The 19022-nt window shown below is 38.8% G+C and overlaps 1 protein-coding gene across 1 annotated transcript in view; it reads left to right on the forward strand.

Annotated features, from left to right (window-relative positions):
• Positions 1-4315: 4315 nt before the first annotated feature.
• Prr16 (proline rich 16) overlaps positions 4316-19022 on the forward strand; it is a 204262-nt gene continuing 189555 nt past the window's right edge. The window contains exon 1 of the mRNA XM_006987472.4: positions 4316-4749. Within this exon, the coding sequence (XP_006987534.1) occupies positions 4591-4749 (159 nt within the window). The 5' untranslated portion in view covers positions 4316-4590. The remainder of the gene's footprint in view (positions 4750-19022) is intronic.

Here is a 19022-nt window from a genome sequence, read left to right on the forward strand (position 1 = left end):
TTCTAATACTATCTCCTTGTTGGCTAAGATTTCAACTAATGAGCTGGAGTGGTGTGGGGGCAAGAATACACAGACTCTAACAGAGATCCAATAAAATGACTTGACTGACCACTTAAGAAAGTGAGCAGGAAGAGATAGTTGGAGACATTTTCACTTTGTATTAGACTCATATATGAAATTATCTATTTGTTTCTATGGGAGCAGTTTCTTACCAAATGTAGTGAATGTTTGCTTCTCAGAATGGATTCTTGTCCAGAATAAAAATTTCGTTGAGTTGAATTAATTTTAAAGCACACAGAAAAACACCCTTACTTAGTCATTTCATTGTCAAACATTTATGCAGAAGCTACTTTTCAATAGTTCTGTTTACTGACTATAGTACATGGAATGCTTTCAAACTAATATAGCATAGCAATGCTTAGCCCCTGTGCCAAAACAATTGATAAATAAAAAGGAGCCATTAGTTGTGTATGCTGGCACACACCTTTAATCTCAGAACTAGGGAGGTACAGGAAGGTGTATCTATGTGAGTTTGAAGCCATATCTATATGAGTTCTGGGATACCCAGGGCTACACCCAAGAAGTATAAGTTTCAGGGATTTATATATACATATGAAAATTAGAGATACCCTTTAACCTACCCCTAAAGTTTTAGTTTTCTCACCTATAATATAAATAGATAAATTATAATTATAGCTGATCTATAAGACAGTGCAGTTAAAAGTAGCTTAAATTTTAATATTTCCAACAAAGGTTTCCAAAGTGTGGCCACCTACTGGCCTACAAGTATGTTCAAATGAAATTCCCAGACCTACCTCCAGAACGATTGAATCAGACACTGTGGGAATTAAGTTCACAAACCTGTGTCTATGGCAAATTGTTATGTACGTTAGAGTTTGATAATCACTGCTTGGAAATAAATAATGCATTTCATATCAATGTATTCATACATGTATCACCAATGTTGTTTTCTCTCTTAACTTCCACCTCCTCTAAAATTTCCTCCTCCCATCTCTTAATGAAAAGGATTTTGATGAAGATAAAACTTTTTTTTTATGCTTCATGTCTTCAGATATTCTTCATGGATACATGGGATCTTGCAAACAAAATAAGCTCATGCCAAGGAAATGGTTATCCATTTAGAGTAATTTTTAAGGTCTGTAGAGTTTTCTTAGTGGTTAGTGAGCTTGCTGTTTTTATGGAGGAGTTCAGTTTCTAGTATCACATAACCATGAGTAAATCCAGTTCCAGGGATCGGACACTGTTTTATGACCTCTATGGTCATTGTACACATGTGGTCCACTTACATGTAGACAAAACATCCGTACACATAAAATAGAAAAAACAATTTTTTTTTCCAAGACAGGGTTTCTCTGTGTAGCTTTGTGCCTTTCTTGGATCTCGCTCTGTAGACCAGGCTGGCCTAGAACTCACAGAGATCCACCTGCCTCTGCCTCCCAAGTGCTGGGATTAAAGGTGTATGGGCTGGAGAGATAGCTCAGCCTTTAAAGGCTAGGCTCACAACAAAAAAAAAATATTTTAAATAGTAATATTTGTGAATTTTTTTTGAGAATCATTGCATAGTAGAGTAGTAAATTAATAGCATCAATACAAGCTCACAGGTTAATAAGTAGGGGAAGCATTTTGCTGCCATTTTGTGCTTATTGTGAGTTAAAAGAAGTTGGTACAGGATTTTCTCCTAAAGGCTAATCTCTAGAGATCAGTTGTAATGGGTTAAAATGACAAACCCATGTTATAGATTTGTAACCTTAGAAACAAGCACCAGGTGATATCCCATATTTATCCTGTTCTTTTTGCTACAGATCATAAAAAAATGAGAAATTATATATATATATACACATACATGCATATATAATTCTGGGCACAAAGCGACTTCATCAACTGAGAGAGACTCCTATCTGGTTTTAAATTTGTTAGCCTCTCTAGGTTTATAATGTGGTCTGGGGTATGTTCTCATGTACAGTTAGCACTAGTTTGTAAGCACATTTATAGAAATATTAATCAGAAATCTTATGAGGTTTCACTTGTGCTTTTGGTTCAAACATCATGCACCCTTGCTGTCTGAGGGAACCTAAGATGAGTTAAAGCATGACATATTTCAACAAGGAGATCCAAATGGAGAACAAATGGATTTGATTATAGCTGTATGTTCTTCTTCTGTCTGTGCCCCCTAATATTTCAATTCCTTTTATAAAACTTCCTTCAGGAAAGCCGTTTTTGGACAGGCTTTTCGCAATCCTTAGTGACTGGGAGATTGAAGTAAATGTAGATACCACTCCCTCAGGAGTCCTTCCAGATCTCTCAACTCGGGTCTGGAAGCCAGTTCGGGCCTTTCATTTTCAGTTGCTGCATTTTATATCTTGATACAGACAGGGTCATTATTTGAGGAAAGATGTGATGGGGAATTCAAGGATGTGCTCCTGAGTGACAGTGATTTGATTCTGAGCTACAGCCGCTTGACTCAGCAATAGCAGTGGACGTGACTATGGCAGATTGGGGCTGTTCGCGTTCAGTCTCTAGGGAATGATCCCACATGGCCTAACATTTACATGTATTTTTGAGAGAAACATTTCATCATGAATAGAAAAATCACATCTTCTCCTATTCTCCACTATCCTTCTCTAAGGTCATTGTCTTTTGAGTTATTGGCCTTCCTGAGTCACTACCAAGACTCAAAAATTCAAGTCTAGTGGTCATTGCTTTCTCTTTTTTTCCTCACCTTAGTTTCTATCATCTCTAACATCTATTTTCTTCAGATATGAAATTGGAAGAACATGGGTGACTTGGACTTTCCAGGGGTAGTGTTTGTAAAACAGATGCAACTAGTTTTACTGTTAGGGCTTCCTAAAGAATCCAAAGAGACAAGAGAAGATGGGGGTGGGTGAACTCAGCTACATTCTCTCCCTAGGCAGCTCCCCAGGGTAGGTAACACCTCCAAATGCTCTCCCATCTCGTTTGCAAACTAGTTCTTTCCCTGTTCCATCATTTTGTTTCTGATACTGTTAAGTGCTTCCCACCTTTCTTTGGTGTCCTTTGTTTAATGATTTCCCATTGGTTTGATACCATTTGGTCATGTCTATGCTTTTATGTGTTCTCTTTTTCCTCCCATCACAGACAGCTATGCAGAGGAACTGTTCACCTGAAGACTGGTTATTAGGAGGAGCCCAGGAAGTGGGAAGAGGGGAGCTATCAGGTTTTCCTCATGCTTAGAGGCGCATGCATTCTGGTTCTGCATACCTGAAGTGTGAGAAGCAAAAGCTGGAGCCCTGGCTAAGGCAGGACCAAGATGAGAAGCCTGTAAAAGGAATGTTCCTGGAGGGGGTGTGAACTAGGAGAGGCAAACTAGAGCCAGCCTGCCAGGTCAGTAGCTAACAGTCCATGAGTTTGCTACTAAGGAAATTAAGATTGGAGCTAATGAGATGGCAGCCACCTCCTGAGAGGGAGCTGGAGGCGTCCTATTAATTCTCTTTTCCAGGTACCTTCGCCTAAACAATCTTAAAGTTGTTTCCTATTTGTTTAAAAAGCACAAGACCCAGAAGACAAAGGCATTTATAGAAGAGAAGTTGGAGGAAAACTCTTATTACACTCTCCCTGGAAATGTTCTTCACCAAAAACATATCCTAGGTCACGGAAAGAAGATAGAAGGGAAAAAAAAAAAAAGATTCTGCATAGATAAGAAATGCAGCCAAGATGACTCAGACAGTCTCAGGGGGAATTCTGGTGAGAGGGCATTGATAAATCTGCTATTGGCTCCGTAGACTCAGCATTGTTAGTCTACCTCTTACAAGCACATGAGTCGATTTTGAGAATTCCAGGTGTTGAGCAGTCCTAACTTGTGTCCATTTATCCCCCCACCTCCACCCCACCCCACCCCCTGCCCGGTTGCAGAAGTCTCTTCAACTCGCAGGTCATCAGGAGAGTGATTGGAAGTCTCTGGCTATAGCTTGGTCCTGGATAAACATGTAGGGTCACTTTATAGCCTGGGACTCCAGCTTCTAATTGCACTGTGGTCCCTTACGAACCGAGCCAGGTCTTTGCGGGAGGGCGAAGCTGAAGGAGCCTTGGCTGGCTTGGAAGAAGACAGGCAGCCTCTTCGCTGCAGGCTGCGGTGATAGGGACATTTCGGAATGAGGATGTGAGGGGTGGGACAGCTCGCGAACTTGTCCCCCGGCACCATGACGCCAAGGAGGTCTGGGAGAGACCCTAGTGGGATGTTCCCCCCGGGGCGGTGCAGCTGACATCCCCCGGCGGCGGCGCCGCGCGGCCCCTCTCTCCACCCGCGAGTGTGCGCGCGAGCGGCGGCAGGCGGCGGCGGGAGGAGGCGCAGGCGCGCTGCTCGCCCGTCTGCAGCCCCGCGCCGAGCGCCTCGTCTCGGGGAGTTGATGGCAGCACCACAGTGCGGCCGCCCGGCCGAGCGCACCGCGCAGCCACCCGCCGCTGCCCCCCGAGCGGCCGATATGTGGGGGGACTGGGGTGGGAGCGGCCGGAGCAGCGCCAGGGACCCGGGCGCGCAGCAGCCTCTGCTCGCTCGCCTGTCCTGACCTGACTCGCTAGTTCCCCCACCGAAGAATGTCAGCCAAGTCCAAGGGGAACCCCTCCTCGTCCTCTGCAGCCGAGGGACCTCCGGCAGCCTCCAAAACCAAGGTGAAGGAGCAGATCAAGATCATAGTGGAGGATCTGGAATTAGTCCTGGGCGACCTGAAGGACGTGGCCAAAGAACTTAAGGAGGTGAGAGGGGCTGGGGTGGGGAGGGAGTGGGGCGACCCGCGCCCTTCGGGTGGGTTCCGGTCCCCCTCTTCGCTTGGGACCGTGGCATTTCCAAACTCCTAGCAACTACAGAGGGATGCCTGCAGACCGACTTTCTTGGCTCTGGCTACTCGTGAGAAGAGTTGTGGCACTTTCCATCTCTCTCTTTTTTAATCAGACAGAAATCAACTAGTGTTTTAATCGATGGTCTCAGTAGGATGGTGGGAGGGATGGAGGCAAACTACTGTCTACACGGGACTGCGGGTGGTGTCAGGGGAAGGGGTTAACTGGGGGTGTGTCATCAGAGAAGACGTGAGCACCGGCTGGCCGGAGCCAGTATGATGCTCTTTGCCTGCCCGGCTGCTCCCCTTCGAGTCCTTTGGCAAGTCCCCTCCTGGCCTGGCAGCTTCTGGAAGCTGAGCTGAAGGGGGTGTCTTCTGGGCCCTGGGCCAGGCCAGGGAGGGCACTGGGAGGGGAAAGCTCAGCTCTGGCTCCCCTCTCCTCTTCCCAAGCCCCACCAAAAAGAAGGCGACCCTGGATGCTGCCAGGAGAATCCTGCTTTGGGGAAGGAGCTATGTCTGGGACTTTCTCACTTTCGCAATTCCTGAAGCATCTCCTGCCCCCTTTTCCAAAATGTTTCCAGCAACTCTGGGCCTTCGCGCGCCACCCCGGGTGTCGCCATTCTTCACTTCCTTCCTTTCATTCTGTCATCGCTTGGCATTGAACCTGAGCAGCAGGGCTTACAGAGGAGTGTGTATGTGTGTGTGCGGCGCGCGTGCCTTGTGGTCTCGCCACTTGCATCCTGGGGTTTTTAGAACTGGGATTGTTTTCCCCCTCCCCCGCCAGTATTCTACCCCCTCTATACTCCGCCCCTCCCTATCCGGGTGAACTGGATTGGAAGAGGTGAGGTGTCGGGTTGAGGCTGCGTAACTCAGGCAGCCTAAGCGGCCCAGGGCCCTAGTGAGGGCCAGTGGGCAGGAGGTGGGTCTCCTTGTCAACCTGGCTTCCTCTTGTGGCTGGGGGAGCTATTGGCGATGCCCACAGCGCTGTCGCACTACGGAGTGGGGCTGCTGGTGCAGTTCTTGGTGAGGGAGTCTAGCAGTTCGAGCTGCAACAAGACAAACTTCTTAGGTGGTGGTTGTGGTGGTCTCCATGGAAAGATAAGGGGAGGGGCAATCATAGCCTAAATCCGAAGTCTAATTCCGTTTCCGAAGCCGAGTAGGGGGAAATTGGGGGCTGTTTGGATGATTGGCCTCTGGAAATTATCCTCCTGTCTTTTCCAGCCCAAATGTGAAGAGTCTTCCAGGGATTGATTACCTCTATGAACAAAACCCCGAGTTTCTAACCAAATTCACAGCCTGTTGAGAGGATCCATTCCTGGCCAGAGTTTGTTTTGCCGATGATGAATTCATTCCTGTAGGTTTCTCTGCAAAAGGAACACAATCACTGCTAACAAGGTCCTGATAGTGGTGGTAGGCACTGACAGGTCAGGAAACTTGTTTGTGTTTGCAGGATTTTCCTAGGCTTGTTTCACAACTGGTTGGCAGCTGGAGAGGCTGTGCGCCGAAATCCAAGGCTGAAGATGTTTGTTTCTTTGTTATCCTTTTACTAGCCATGTTTGGCAGATTGTTTTCATTTACAGCATTATCGTGGTTTTAAAAATGAATAATTTAGAAGAGCTCCTCATGGCACACCCCTGCTTTGCATTTTTATTTTTTTAAAAAAAGGTAGTGGATGTAGAAAACCAATAGCGCTGAAGGGTATAGCTTGTTTTGTTTACAGGGAGAGACTACGAGGAAAGGTGGCCAGCTAACATTTTGCTTCTGTGGGTCATAGTAATGTGTCAGGACACTCACTCTTTTGGACAGAGTAAACCAGAAGCTACTACTCATGACCTTGGTTCTTTGCTTTATTATTATTATTATTATTATTATTATTATTATTATTATTATTAAGGCATTTGAAGGCCAAGATAATATACAGGAAAATGTTTAACCTCTCTCTGGTTTGTGGCTAGAATTAGAGATGTTGGTCTTCCCATGTATTCATTTTAAAAAGTATACATATTTAAAAGGACAAAAATCGGTACTTCACAAAGGGACAGAAATGCAGACCTGATACAGCTTGAGAAAATATCTTCATTTGATGCCTTGCAAGGTTTTATTCACTAAGCAAGGCCTAGTTGTGTAAATATCTCAGCACAAAGCTAAAATACATGAGCGATACATGATGTGATTGATTACCAGCTAACTTTGCTGTGGACAATCATCATCCTAGGCTTGAATGTGGGAGTGTATATGCTAAAGCTAAATATCAAAAGTGGCTATTTATAGAAGAAGAATGGGAGTATTTCCAGCACCAAATATTTATAGGGCATGTTTAACCTATGACATCTTGCGGTTGTTCAGCTTTGATCTGTCTGGATAATGCAGCATACATGACTAAGTATGTCTTTCATGAAGCTTTAAAGAAGCACATCACTGAAAACTTTGGTAAACTCTGCAAAGCTTATTTATACATATATACGTTATTATATAGTACACATAAATTATTATAGTATTATACTATTGCTATACATAATATAAATTATTATATTCAAAATTCAAATTCTTTTATGCATAACACTATGCTTTTAAACCATATTATATTTTGATATGAATTTACAGTGAACTTTTATTAACTTGGAATGGAAACTAAAGTAATAACATAATTTTGACTGAATCACTGTCAATTTCATTTTCATTACAACTTAAAGTTGAAGCATTCTGCCTTTTATCTTTGTACAAACCTCAGCAATAACACTGAATTTTGTTTGATTACTTTAATATTTTTGAAATTAAAGTATAATTACATCATTTTCCCCATTCCCTTTCTTCCCTCCAATCCTATTTGACCCCTCCTTTTCTCTCTTACAGATTCTCTCTTACAGATTGATTATTTTAATAGTAGCTTTTTGAATTCTGATAGGCAGGGTAGATTTGATCACCATACTAGCTGTTTGAAACACTTAATAATTAGTAAGAAAACTCCAGTGTGTTCACTAAGAGGAGTACTTGTTATATCTTTTTCTGATTTGTTGTTTAGTTATAATAATTTAATCAGTTATAATTGCATTGAGTGTTATAAAGAGACAGGATTTCTAGAAAACCCAGAGACTGTTTTATTCATTCTCAAAATTGAGTAAAACCTCAAAACAACTTTAGGATTTCAGAAATATTATGAATCATTTATCTTTCTGTGCTATAATAAAAAAACCCTAAAATATAGCTCTCTATATGTGTTCATTCAGCACCTACAGTAGAACTTTGATTGTTGCTAAAATGAATAACTTTTGTTCATGCTCAAAATTTTACTTATGATGTGTTTATTGTGTTATTAAACATCAGTACTCTTAAAAAGTCATTAATGCTTTTAACTGGCTGCTCTGACTGTTGCTGTAAAGTAGAAATTGAAGCTAAGAGTACTAATTAGTACATGTTCATTTATAAATCTGTACTGGTTATGTACTCAGTAGTATGGTATTCTGTTAGCAAAGAACATGAAATTTTTTTTTTTTTTTTTTTTTTTTGGTTTTTCGAGACAGGGTTTCTCTGTGTAGCTTTGCGCCTTTCCTGGAGCTCACTTGGTAGCCCAGGCTGGCCTCGAACTCACAGAGATCCGCCTGGCTCTGCCTCCCGAGTGCTGGGATTAAAGGCGTGCGCCACCAACGCCCGGCTAAGAACATGAAATTTAAGAAGAGAACAAGATAAGAACTTTAAGAAACTTATAGTTATCCAGGTTTTCATGGTGGACATAAATGGATTGGTTCACAAGAGATCACATATTCATATTGTAAGTACATATGTGAGACCTCCATGAAGAATAAAAGTTTTATAGAAATATAAACTCAAAATATGAATCTTCCTTTGCAATATGGATAAGATTTGAAGAGTTAAAAAAGAAAAGACATTAACAAAATTTATCGTTGGAATATGTGATTTAATCTATGTTGTGTTTTCTATAAATTGAAGAAAGTGTTTGTTAAACTCTAAGATTAAGGAATAAAATTAAGCACAACTGGTATAGCAGATGTTAGTGTTCAATTTTTTACTAAGAAATGTGGAAACAAATCCGCTTTTTAAAATATTTTTTAAATAATTCAAAATGCTGGTAATAATCTGAGTGTTCCTTTCTAAAGATGGGACTTGTGAAATACTTTACATTAAATGTTTGTTTGCTGGAATCTCCAATAAAGAGCCTTAACTGCTTTAGCTGAGTTATCTTTTTGTTCAGACTATTTATAGCCTTGAACTTTCCTTATAGCATCTCAGTACTTTAAATCTTGTCATAGTAGTATTTTATGAATGGAACAAACTTTAACATGCAATATATAAAACTTAGGTTTATAACAAGTAAGAGGGGCAGTTGTGAGTAGGTGTCATGGAGGCAAAATAAGATCCATTCTGTTAGTGAACTAGAATCACCTCATGGCTGGATTCCACAGGTAGGCAGGTGAATCTGTGAATGGAAAGTACCCATGAGTTTTCCTATAATTTCATAGACAAAAGAGAGGAACAACTTAAGTTAACCTTAGAAAACTTGGAAAGTCGACATTGATTAAAAACAGAATTAACAATTACTTGTTAGGTATTCTTGCCTTGTAATGTTTTCTGTTTTAAAAATTATTATGTTATTAATTTGAGTGTATGAGTGTTTTGCCTGTATGTACATGTGTGCACTATGGAGGCCAGCAGAGGGCATAACATCCCCTGGACCTGGAGTTAAAGAAGGTTGTGAGCTAACGTGGGTGCTGGGAATTGAAGCTTTTTAACTTTTTAACAGAGCCATCTCTGGACCCCTCTTAATGATCTATCCTACTGACTTATTCACTTGAAATTCTGTAGTTGATTGCTCTGAGAAATCCTACAGTATTTTTAGTTAATGAATCCATGCATATAAAATGCATTCTTAGAACAAATTATAGAGAATGATCTCTGTAGTATGTTCTAAGTTCTAAAATTATGAATGAATGGAAGTCAACAGTGCATCGCTCTATCTCTACTACTCTATAGCCTACCTTACCCAAACTGAGATGTATTTACTAAACATTAACATGCATTAATTACCTTTTCTCTTCTTAAATATGGTGCCTTAGAAGGCTACTGAGAAGGATGCTTCTGTGAGCATAAGATAACTAATATCCACCCCTACCCCTCATCCTCTCTCTTTTAATGAATTGAATCATTTAACACAAAGAATTAGCTGGTAAGAAACTCAAGCAGCCTTAAAGTAATAACGTGCTTCAGGCAGTAGTGACATGACAGATAATGAAATCAGTGTAATAGATTTCATTGTTACCTGGATAGTGTTCTTCCACCTTGCTGCTCTGAGGATTTCAGATTTTTGAGTCTAGGTGTTAGGAAAAGAGAAAGGAATATGAATCAGAGCGAAGCATATTTTCCCAAACAAAACAGATGACATGATCTGCTTATGGAGCTACTTACTGGCAACTTTTGAGAATTGATAAAAATCACAACAGACTGATGATTATATTCTGACAGAAAGCCTGGTAATTGATCAAGCTGCCAATGTAAAACTAATGCACAATTATGATACTACATTTTAAAGAACACTTTTTTTTCTGATTGCAGAAATTTATGTGATCTTATAAATCATCCGGAAAGATGCTTTAAATAAGAAAATAAAAAATAATATTAATAGAAATAGATAATGCTGGACATTTTGTTATATTTATCTTTAGTCTTTTGCTGTGGATATTTTGATGAGGCTGAAGTAAGAGAAATATGAATTATATACAATACTATTGTCTGTTTTCGTTGATAACACTAGAGTATAACTATTACATGATAGCTGTAGGATAAGTGATAATTCTGATAACGTTACATATACAACTTATTTCTAATGTTTTGTGGCCATTAAGTATCATTAGAAACCGCAAGTTTGGCAACAAACAAGGCTAAAGAAGAGTATTCTATTGCACCAGGTTGTCCTCTAAATACTCTTTAAAATTCTAACCCATCTAGTTCTCATAACCGTCATTTCTCATTTTACAGATAAGGAAACTAAGGTGATATGGGTCAAGTTCCTTGCTCAAAGCCATTTGTGCGAACACGAGGCTTAAAAATCATGTTTGTGTTGGGGACTAGACATTTCACTGTTCTGGCCTATGGTTTCATTTCAAATATTTTGACTTTGTATTTTTTTTTAGTTGAAAGTGGAAGTTTTGAAGTCTTCAGTTCATATTAAACTACCATCCAGAGATGCTTCTTTTTTTGTTTTATTTTTCATTTTGTTTTATTGCCAGCAGCAGAATATATACAGATGCTTTTTCAGATTCATAGTGATACTAATAAAGTACATAATCTTTAACTCTTGCTGTGTGGATTAATATCTTTTTGGTAACACTCCTTTTCTTTTTTTTCAAAGAGTGTGAAATGCATTTACATTTTGGTACCAGGATTGAAGCAACCATTAATAGTGAAGAAATTAGATTCTTCAGTTTTCATTTTTCAAATAAATAGGTGCTTCAGTAAATCATTAATGTTATGCAGCTTTTCAATATCAAGGCTTAGAAAGTAAGATGAAAAGTCAGTAAGAGTGATTCTAATGTCTCATGTTATGTATGAATTATACATATAATTATACATATATAAGCATAATTTGTATACAATATAAGACAATAGAAGAACTTTTATTGGCTTTTCCTTATATTTTCTAAGCAATAATATTGAAAAGCTGTATAAGATTCACTATACACACACGCAAACACACAAACACACACATTATTTTTCAGTGCTGGGTTTTGAACCCAGGGCTTATACTTGCTAGTTATGCACTATACCACTTTGCTACAGCCCCGGTCCTATACAGGTATTTCCAATGAAGAAAAAATAATTCAGGAAGTTATCATCTTTTGTTATCATATTGCATTCAAAGAAAGGGCCTATCATGATGATTGACATTTGACAATAATTTTGCTTTTTGCACTAATTGATAAGTTAGAGAATTTGTTGAATTCTTAGCCAGGTAAAAAAGCAGTAAACTGATTGATGCTGCCTTGTGTATTTTTATGTTCTTAGTCATGAGCCATTTCCTTTCCATGACATAAGAAACGTACAAGAAGTAGCCTTAAGTGTGTTTCCTTTCTGGTATGACATGAGCAAACTGTTTTCATCACATTGAAAGGTCATTAGGAAAAATTGCTCTAAATTAAGATTTCCTGTATAATCTAGAAGGCTCAAGTCAGCGATGTCATCTCTAAACAAGAGCCAGAAACTAATATTTACTGAAATGAAAACAATAAAGCCATGTCTAATTAATGCCCAAATCAGAAAACACTCACAAGATGGCCTGTCAACTTACAACAAATGTTGCCGAATATTGCATGAGTTAGTCTGTGTATTTATTTATTTATTGTCTGAAGATGGAAAGTTAGGAGATCTCAAAGTAATTAAACTCCCAGATTCCACTTTCAGCTAAGAAATAGGAATAATGGAAGCACAGAACATTTGCTTATGATCCTTGCCACTCCTCCTGAACTGTGCAAGTGTTACTCAGGTACTGTTTGAGTACTTTCTTATGTGTAGAATAATTGAAATGACTCAAGTTCTGTTATTATGGTGTTTTACACAGCATAAGTAGATTATCCACTATGGATAACATATGCTTATCAGAAACAAGCAAATTTGATGATTCCTAACAGGTTATTATTACTTTTTCTCTAACAAAATAACAAAGGTTAACAGATACACTGCTGTGTAAGCTTCCTTTTCCCCAACATTTTATCTTATCACAAGATTTAAAATCACATTGTATATAGCAGAAAAATGCCAGGTTCAAACACTGACCAAGTCGATTATCTTAAATGTCAGTGATTCTTAATCTTTGCTACATATAATACTATGAACAAATGTTTAAAATCGGGGATATTTTTCCTGGAGCAAAACTCACGCTATTGTAAGTGTGTGCACACATTCTGAGAGCTTTTGGTGAGTGAGGAGAACTCAAATAAAGGGACAAAACAGTCACTGACTGTACTCACACATTTCCAGTCTGTAATTTGAGCTCTGTCTCTCAAGTTTTCAATACTAAAAGTCTGTATCTATGGAAATGGAAAAAAAAAATCAACATACAAAATGGCTGAAGTCAGATGGTGTGCTGGTGAGCTTTTGTTAACTTGACACAAACTAGAGACAGATGGGAAAAGGGAACCTGGGCTGAGAACCTGTCACACCGGTCTCTGTCTGTGCCTGTGGGCATTTTCTTGATTTCCGATTGATGGAGGAAGTTCTAGCTCACTGTGGTTGGTGCCACCCCTGGGAAGGTGGTCCTGGGTTGTATAAATAGGTAGTGGAATGTGAACCTGGAAGCAAGCCAGTAAACAGCTTTCCTTCATGGCCTCTGCTTCAGTTCCTGCTCTGGGTTCCCGCTTTCAATTCCTGCCCTACCTTCCTCCAGTGACAGTTTATGACCCATGCGTTTTTAAGATGAAATAAACCCTTTCCTCCCCGAGTTGTTTTTGGCCTGTGTTTTATCAGAACAATTGGAATGCAGACTAGGACGGTTGGCTTTATTCCGCGGAGCACATTAGTAGTGGGTCAGAAATTCACTAATTTTAGAAGATTTTGTGTGTGTATGTGTGTAAAGCCACTGCTCTCCAAAATTGTCAAATTCACACTTGATTGATGTCTGGCTCATTTTTTTCTTACAAAGTATAACACAGCAGAGCATTTTACAACAAGATAAAATATTTTTAGACCTCATTTTTAAGAATAACCTTTTCTTAAAACTTTCCCCAGGGCAGCATCTATCTTTGTTGTTATTAGTTTTCTCCGCAATGTGTATCTGTGGATTATAAAACATATATTGAATCTCTGACATGTGTAAGGTTTTGTTCCGAAGGCCCTGAAAGATACATGCATGAGTAAACTCAAGGATGTACTCTTAGAGAATGTTACTTCTGGGAAGAAGAGCTTCAGTTCTTTAAAGTTAAAACAGGGGCCTATGCAGGGACACTTTGCTCAGCCTGGGAAGAGGGGACTGGACCTGCCTGGACTGAATCTACCAGGTTGAGCTGAATCCCCAGAGGAGTCCCTTGCCCTGGAGGAGATGGGAATGGGGGTGGGCTGGGGGGAGGGCGGGAGGAGGGAGGACAGAGGAATCCATGTCTGATATGTAATATTAAATTAAATAAAAAAAAAAACAGTAAAGAAAGTTCAAAGGCCATGCTAAATTATACAGTGACCACAAAACACGAGACAAATCCATCTTAGTCTTTTTATTGGTTTCTGTGTTAATGCATTTAAAACTTCTCTAAATAATATCTGCAGTAACTCTTGCATTATGTTGTGGTTTCTGACGTGAGGGTAAACTTTTGAAACTCGTAAACACAAATGTTCATGTGATATCTTAAATCATATTAGATTATGGTAAAATTTCTACCAGTTACTAACACTGGAACTTACTTTTATAAAACAATTCTCCCAATTAGAATTTCTGTTGTCAAGGAATGATTGCATTACAATAATCAATTATCATTAATCACATTATAAATAATTAGTTATTATTTATGTTTACACAGATTGGCATGGGCTTTCTTTAGATACATTGTATTTACATTTTTAGTTCTATTGTATAAGGCATGTAAACAATTTTAAGCAAATTACTGAAAAAATGAATTTTCTAATCATGATAATTCCTCAAGATACATAGAATGCAGAGTGTGCTGGATAAAAGATAGGATGGCATACAAAGAAGTGGTACATGTCGGGGGAAAACATGTGTCAGTCACTACTAGAACTGCATAAAATGACCATGAACAAAAATAATCCCATTTGGTACCAGTGTGAGCAGATAAAATCTACCAAAGAACTGAGCAAGCATCCTCTCTCTCTCTCTCTCTCTCTCTCTCTCTCTCTCTCTCTCTCTCTCTCTCTCTCTCTCTCTCTCTCTCTCTCTCTCTCTCTCTCTCTCTCTCTCTCTCTCTCTCCTGTGTAGCTTTGGAACCCTTCCTCAAACTCGGTAGACCAGGCTGGCCTCCAAATCAAAGACATCTACCTGCCTCTGCCTTCCCAGTGCTGAGTTTAAAGGCTGGTACTACCACCGCCTAGCATGCATTTTCTCATTTTTAATACAATGGTTTTTTTTTTTTTTTTGGAGGGGTGGAGGTGGGACACTTACTAAGCAGATCAAACACATCCTTGAACTCTATGTTCTTGTCTCTGCTTCCTAAAGGCTGGGATATAATGGGCATGGGTCACCACCATTCCTGGTTTAATGCACATCCAAAGTCTCACTCTTATTTGACAGGGAACTTGAGGAGCCAATATTAAAGAATATCTAGTAAAGATATTAAGGTCTAAAAGCCAATCATTCACTTGAGTGTTAGACTGTTCTTGCTAGTTTACTCAATGAAATTACTAATCTTCCCGTGTTTCTCTTATATCATCACACTGTTTTTTAACAGACTGCTAGAGGATTTCTCTCAAAATAAAACTGAAATAAAATATAATAAAGCTCTTTTTTATATAGTTCCATGAATACTGCCATACCATTTCTTAGCTTTCCTTTACAATAAACTTGAACCAGGGGGCTGTGCATGTTAACAGCTTTTTCTTCTTACTTTTTCTTAAACCCATTCCAACCAGGTCTCTTTCCATCACTCTAGCAAAGACATCTCTCCCTAGGTTGGCAATGGCCCAATTATTTAATCTAAAGTTCAATTTTCAGTGCTAGCATTCTGTAATCTATTAAGGGCTATTTTACATATTAGTAGCACTTGAAGTCTTTGTTAATATTTCTTCCGTGTGTTTGAAGAGTGCTGTATTTTTTTTTTTTTTTTTTTTTTTTTTGGTTTTTCGAGACAGGGTTTCTCTGTGTAGCTTTGCGCCTTTCCTGGAACTCACTTGGTAGCCCAGGCTGGCCTGGAACTCACAGAGATCCACCTGGCTCTGCCTCCCGAATGTTGGGATTAAAGGCATGAGCCACCACCGCCCGGCCGAGTGCTGTATTTTTTCAAGCTACTAAATTTCCCCCTTTCTGGTATCTACATTTACTCTTCCTTAGAGATGTCTGAACTTAAATTAATATATTTTGTTTGTAATTTGCATTTTTTCCTTGGCATTTTTATTTACTCTGTGAATAAATTCCATTGATAGATTCTCCAACTCTTAAATTTGTCTAACTAGTCCTTTCTTTCTTCCTTCCTTCCTTCCTTCCTTCCTTCCTTCCTTCCTTCCTTCTTTCCCTCCCTCCCTCCCTCCCTCACTCCCTCCTTTCTTTGTTTCTTTCTTTGTTTCTTTGTTTCTTTCTTTCTTTGTTTCTTTCTTTCTTTGTTTCTTTCTTTCTTTCTTTCTTTCTTCTAGATTTTACCTGCCTAGTCTGCTGATATTCTTCCTCCTCCTAGACATTAGCCCCTGTCACCTTTCTAATGCCAGTTGGAGTTGTCTTTCAACTGGATTTGGGGGGCATTATCAATTATCTCCAAGCCACATGAAATCATGATTGAATCTGTGTTCAAAGTTTGTCCAGGTCTTAACTTCTCCACTTCCTGCAGCCTGCACCTACCAACATACTGTCTCACTTGGGTTAGTACAATACTAACAATGCCCCTGCTCTCCTTTCCCTAACCATTTTTGTCCCCTATAACTTATCTAACCTCCTTTCTTACTAATTTCTTATTGGTTCTCTTTGCTTCAACAGCAGTAATCTTGCTATTTCTCGAGTGGATGTGATAGGCACATACAAGCTGTCTTCAACTGTTCTCTTTGAGAACCATTCTGTTGTTTTACTGTGTGTGTGTGTGTGTGTGTGTGTGTGTGTGTGTGTGTGTGTGTGCAGTCTTGTGTATACCTGTGGTTCTCAACCTGAGGGATATGTGAGAGGTCTGGAGGAAGGAAAGGAAAGGGAAAAATGTTGTAATTACATTATTATCTCAAAAAGTCATGTACAAATATCAACAAATACTTGAATTTATTTCTAACTCTAAATTTATCCTCCTAAACCTGTCCTCTTAAGGTTCAAAACCATCACCATTTACTTTCCACTACTGTGCTACACTTTCTGAGAATGAACATATATAATACACATATAATATAATATGTATATTATATTATATACAATATTATATATGCTTATATATAAAATATAATATTGTCTATCATATATAATAAATACATTTTGTAAGGATTCTTTGTTTTTCTTATCTATTACATGTAAGTTAGTTGAATGAGATCTTGTTTTCCCTTCTTTGATTTCACAATTGAGCAACATTTTATCCTTTGAAATGCTCAAAGGTTTTTTGGTAATGCTATCATGCTGAACAATGATTACATGCCAGAATTCTAAGTTAAACAAGTCAAAGCAAACAAAACCTTATCAAATCGTCACCCCTCTCATCCTTTCCCCTTTGGTTCTTAAGCTGTTCCTCCCATTTTGAAATTCTCAACACATTCTTTCTGTATAAACCATAAATTTGGTTTGGAATACCTTGGTTTCTCTGTCAGAAGAAAAAATTCTAGGTATGATTTGAGAAGGCTCATTTTCTTTGTAATACAGAGAAGTCACTTTATAAATTTAAAACATTTAGCAAGTTATCTCCAATCAATTATAACTCTATTTTTTCCTAGTAGAATATGTAAATTGAAATGGAGAGAGAGTATATTTACTTTTTGAATAAAATAACATTTACGTTTGTTTCCCGTCTTTGAATATTGTTCATCTTCTTTTCATTAACTTTGTCAAATTTTAAACTGACTGGAAAAAAACATTTAAAAAAAGACGTTGGATTTTGTTTAAATGAGTTTTAGCACTCCGTTTGAGAATCAAGCATAAACAACTTAGTGAGACCTAAAGCATGAGATACCAAGGGAGTACAGCAGGCCTAGGTTCAGCTTCCCATTTCTTTCTCTTCTACACTCCCTCTAGTGTTCAAAAATATGGACACTTACAATTAGTCTATTGTCATCATAGTACAAATGGTTATGTGGAAATAGTGTTTTCTTCCTAATAGTGTTTTGTTTTCCTAGGTAATGTTGCCCCGATCCTAACCTCTCAGAACTCACCGTCTCCCCTTCCCTAAGGCTGCTTGCCAACAGGTCTGGCTTTCCCATGCCCATGCTTACAATCTGTGCACTTCTGTCAGGGAACATGCCTGGGTTTCTGACTTTACATTTTCCCTCCATTAGTATACCTACAGTCAAGGTTTTAATTTTGCAACTTGAAAGGTCTCACTAAGTTGCTCATGCTTGATTCTCAAATGGAGTGTTAAAAAATGATTTAAGCAAGGCCCAATGATCAGTTAGTTATCTTTTTACTATTTGCTATATGAATTGAATATGGATATGAAAACATTAATGATGTAGTTTTGCTATAATATTATTGAAATGCCATTTAAATACATTCCTTTCAAACTCCCTTAAGAAACAATCTCTAGGAGAAGAAAGTTAAAAGGAAAAATGGATGGTTATTCAATATAAACCATTAATAATTACAAAACATGTCAAAGAGATTATTTTCAATCATGGAACTTAGCTGCTATTTGTTGATTTTTAAAAATTTGGGCCTAGTATTTAAATATGTTCTCTATATTAACTGGAAATATTACAGATATTTGTTTAATATCCTATAGTTTTTAAGCAATTTTAATGATTGCTATCATATTTTAATTTCTCATTATTAGATGAAGTTAAAACATATATGAAGAGAGCATTCAACACTTCTCCTCTCCTTCTGACATCTGGGCATGACATGACTTTTGTATTTTTAAGATCACAGCATCCATGATTACCCACATAAGGTCCCCAAGTCTGGGTCTGCCATACTCTGTCATGAAGCAGGAAAGAGCTCATGAGGTCTCATCCTTCCCTGAAGATTTGTAGGTACTTCATGTTTGCTGAGGGAAAGAGGGACATTTTTTTTTCAGTAGCATAGTTACTGCGAAAGTATCCATGATCCTGTAGAGAAATCCTCTTTGTACACCTGTAAGCAAACCTAAGGAAAATCATTTGGTTCATTAACGAAAACCAGAGAGACAGGGTTTCTCTGTGTAGCTTTGCGCCTTTCCTGGATCTCGCTCTGTAGACCTGGCTCTGCCTCCCGAGAGTGCTGGGATTAAAGGCATGTGCCACCACCGCTGGACCTGAAGGGAGGGTCTTTAGGGAAAGGATGAGGACCAGCTGGAATTGAAGGGGGTGAAGAAAGTGAAAAGAGGTGAATAAGATCAAATAACATTACATATGTGGACATTTGTCATAATA

Source organism: Peromyscus maniculatus, chromosome 19 (genome assembly GCF_049852395.1).
Source record: "Peromyscus maniculatus bairdii isolate BWxNUB_F1_BW_parent chromosome 19, HU_Pman_BW_mat_3.1, whole genome shotgun sequence".
In the NCBI taxonomy this organism is placed as follows: Eukaryota; Metazoa; Chordata; class Mammalia; order Rodentia; family Cricetidae; genus Peromyscus; species Peromyscus maniculatus.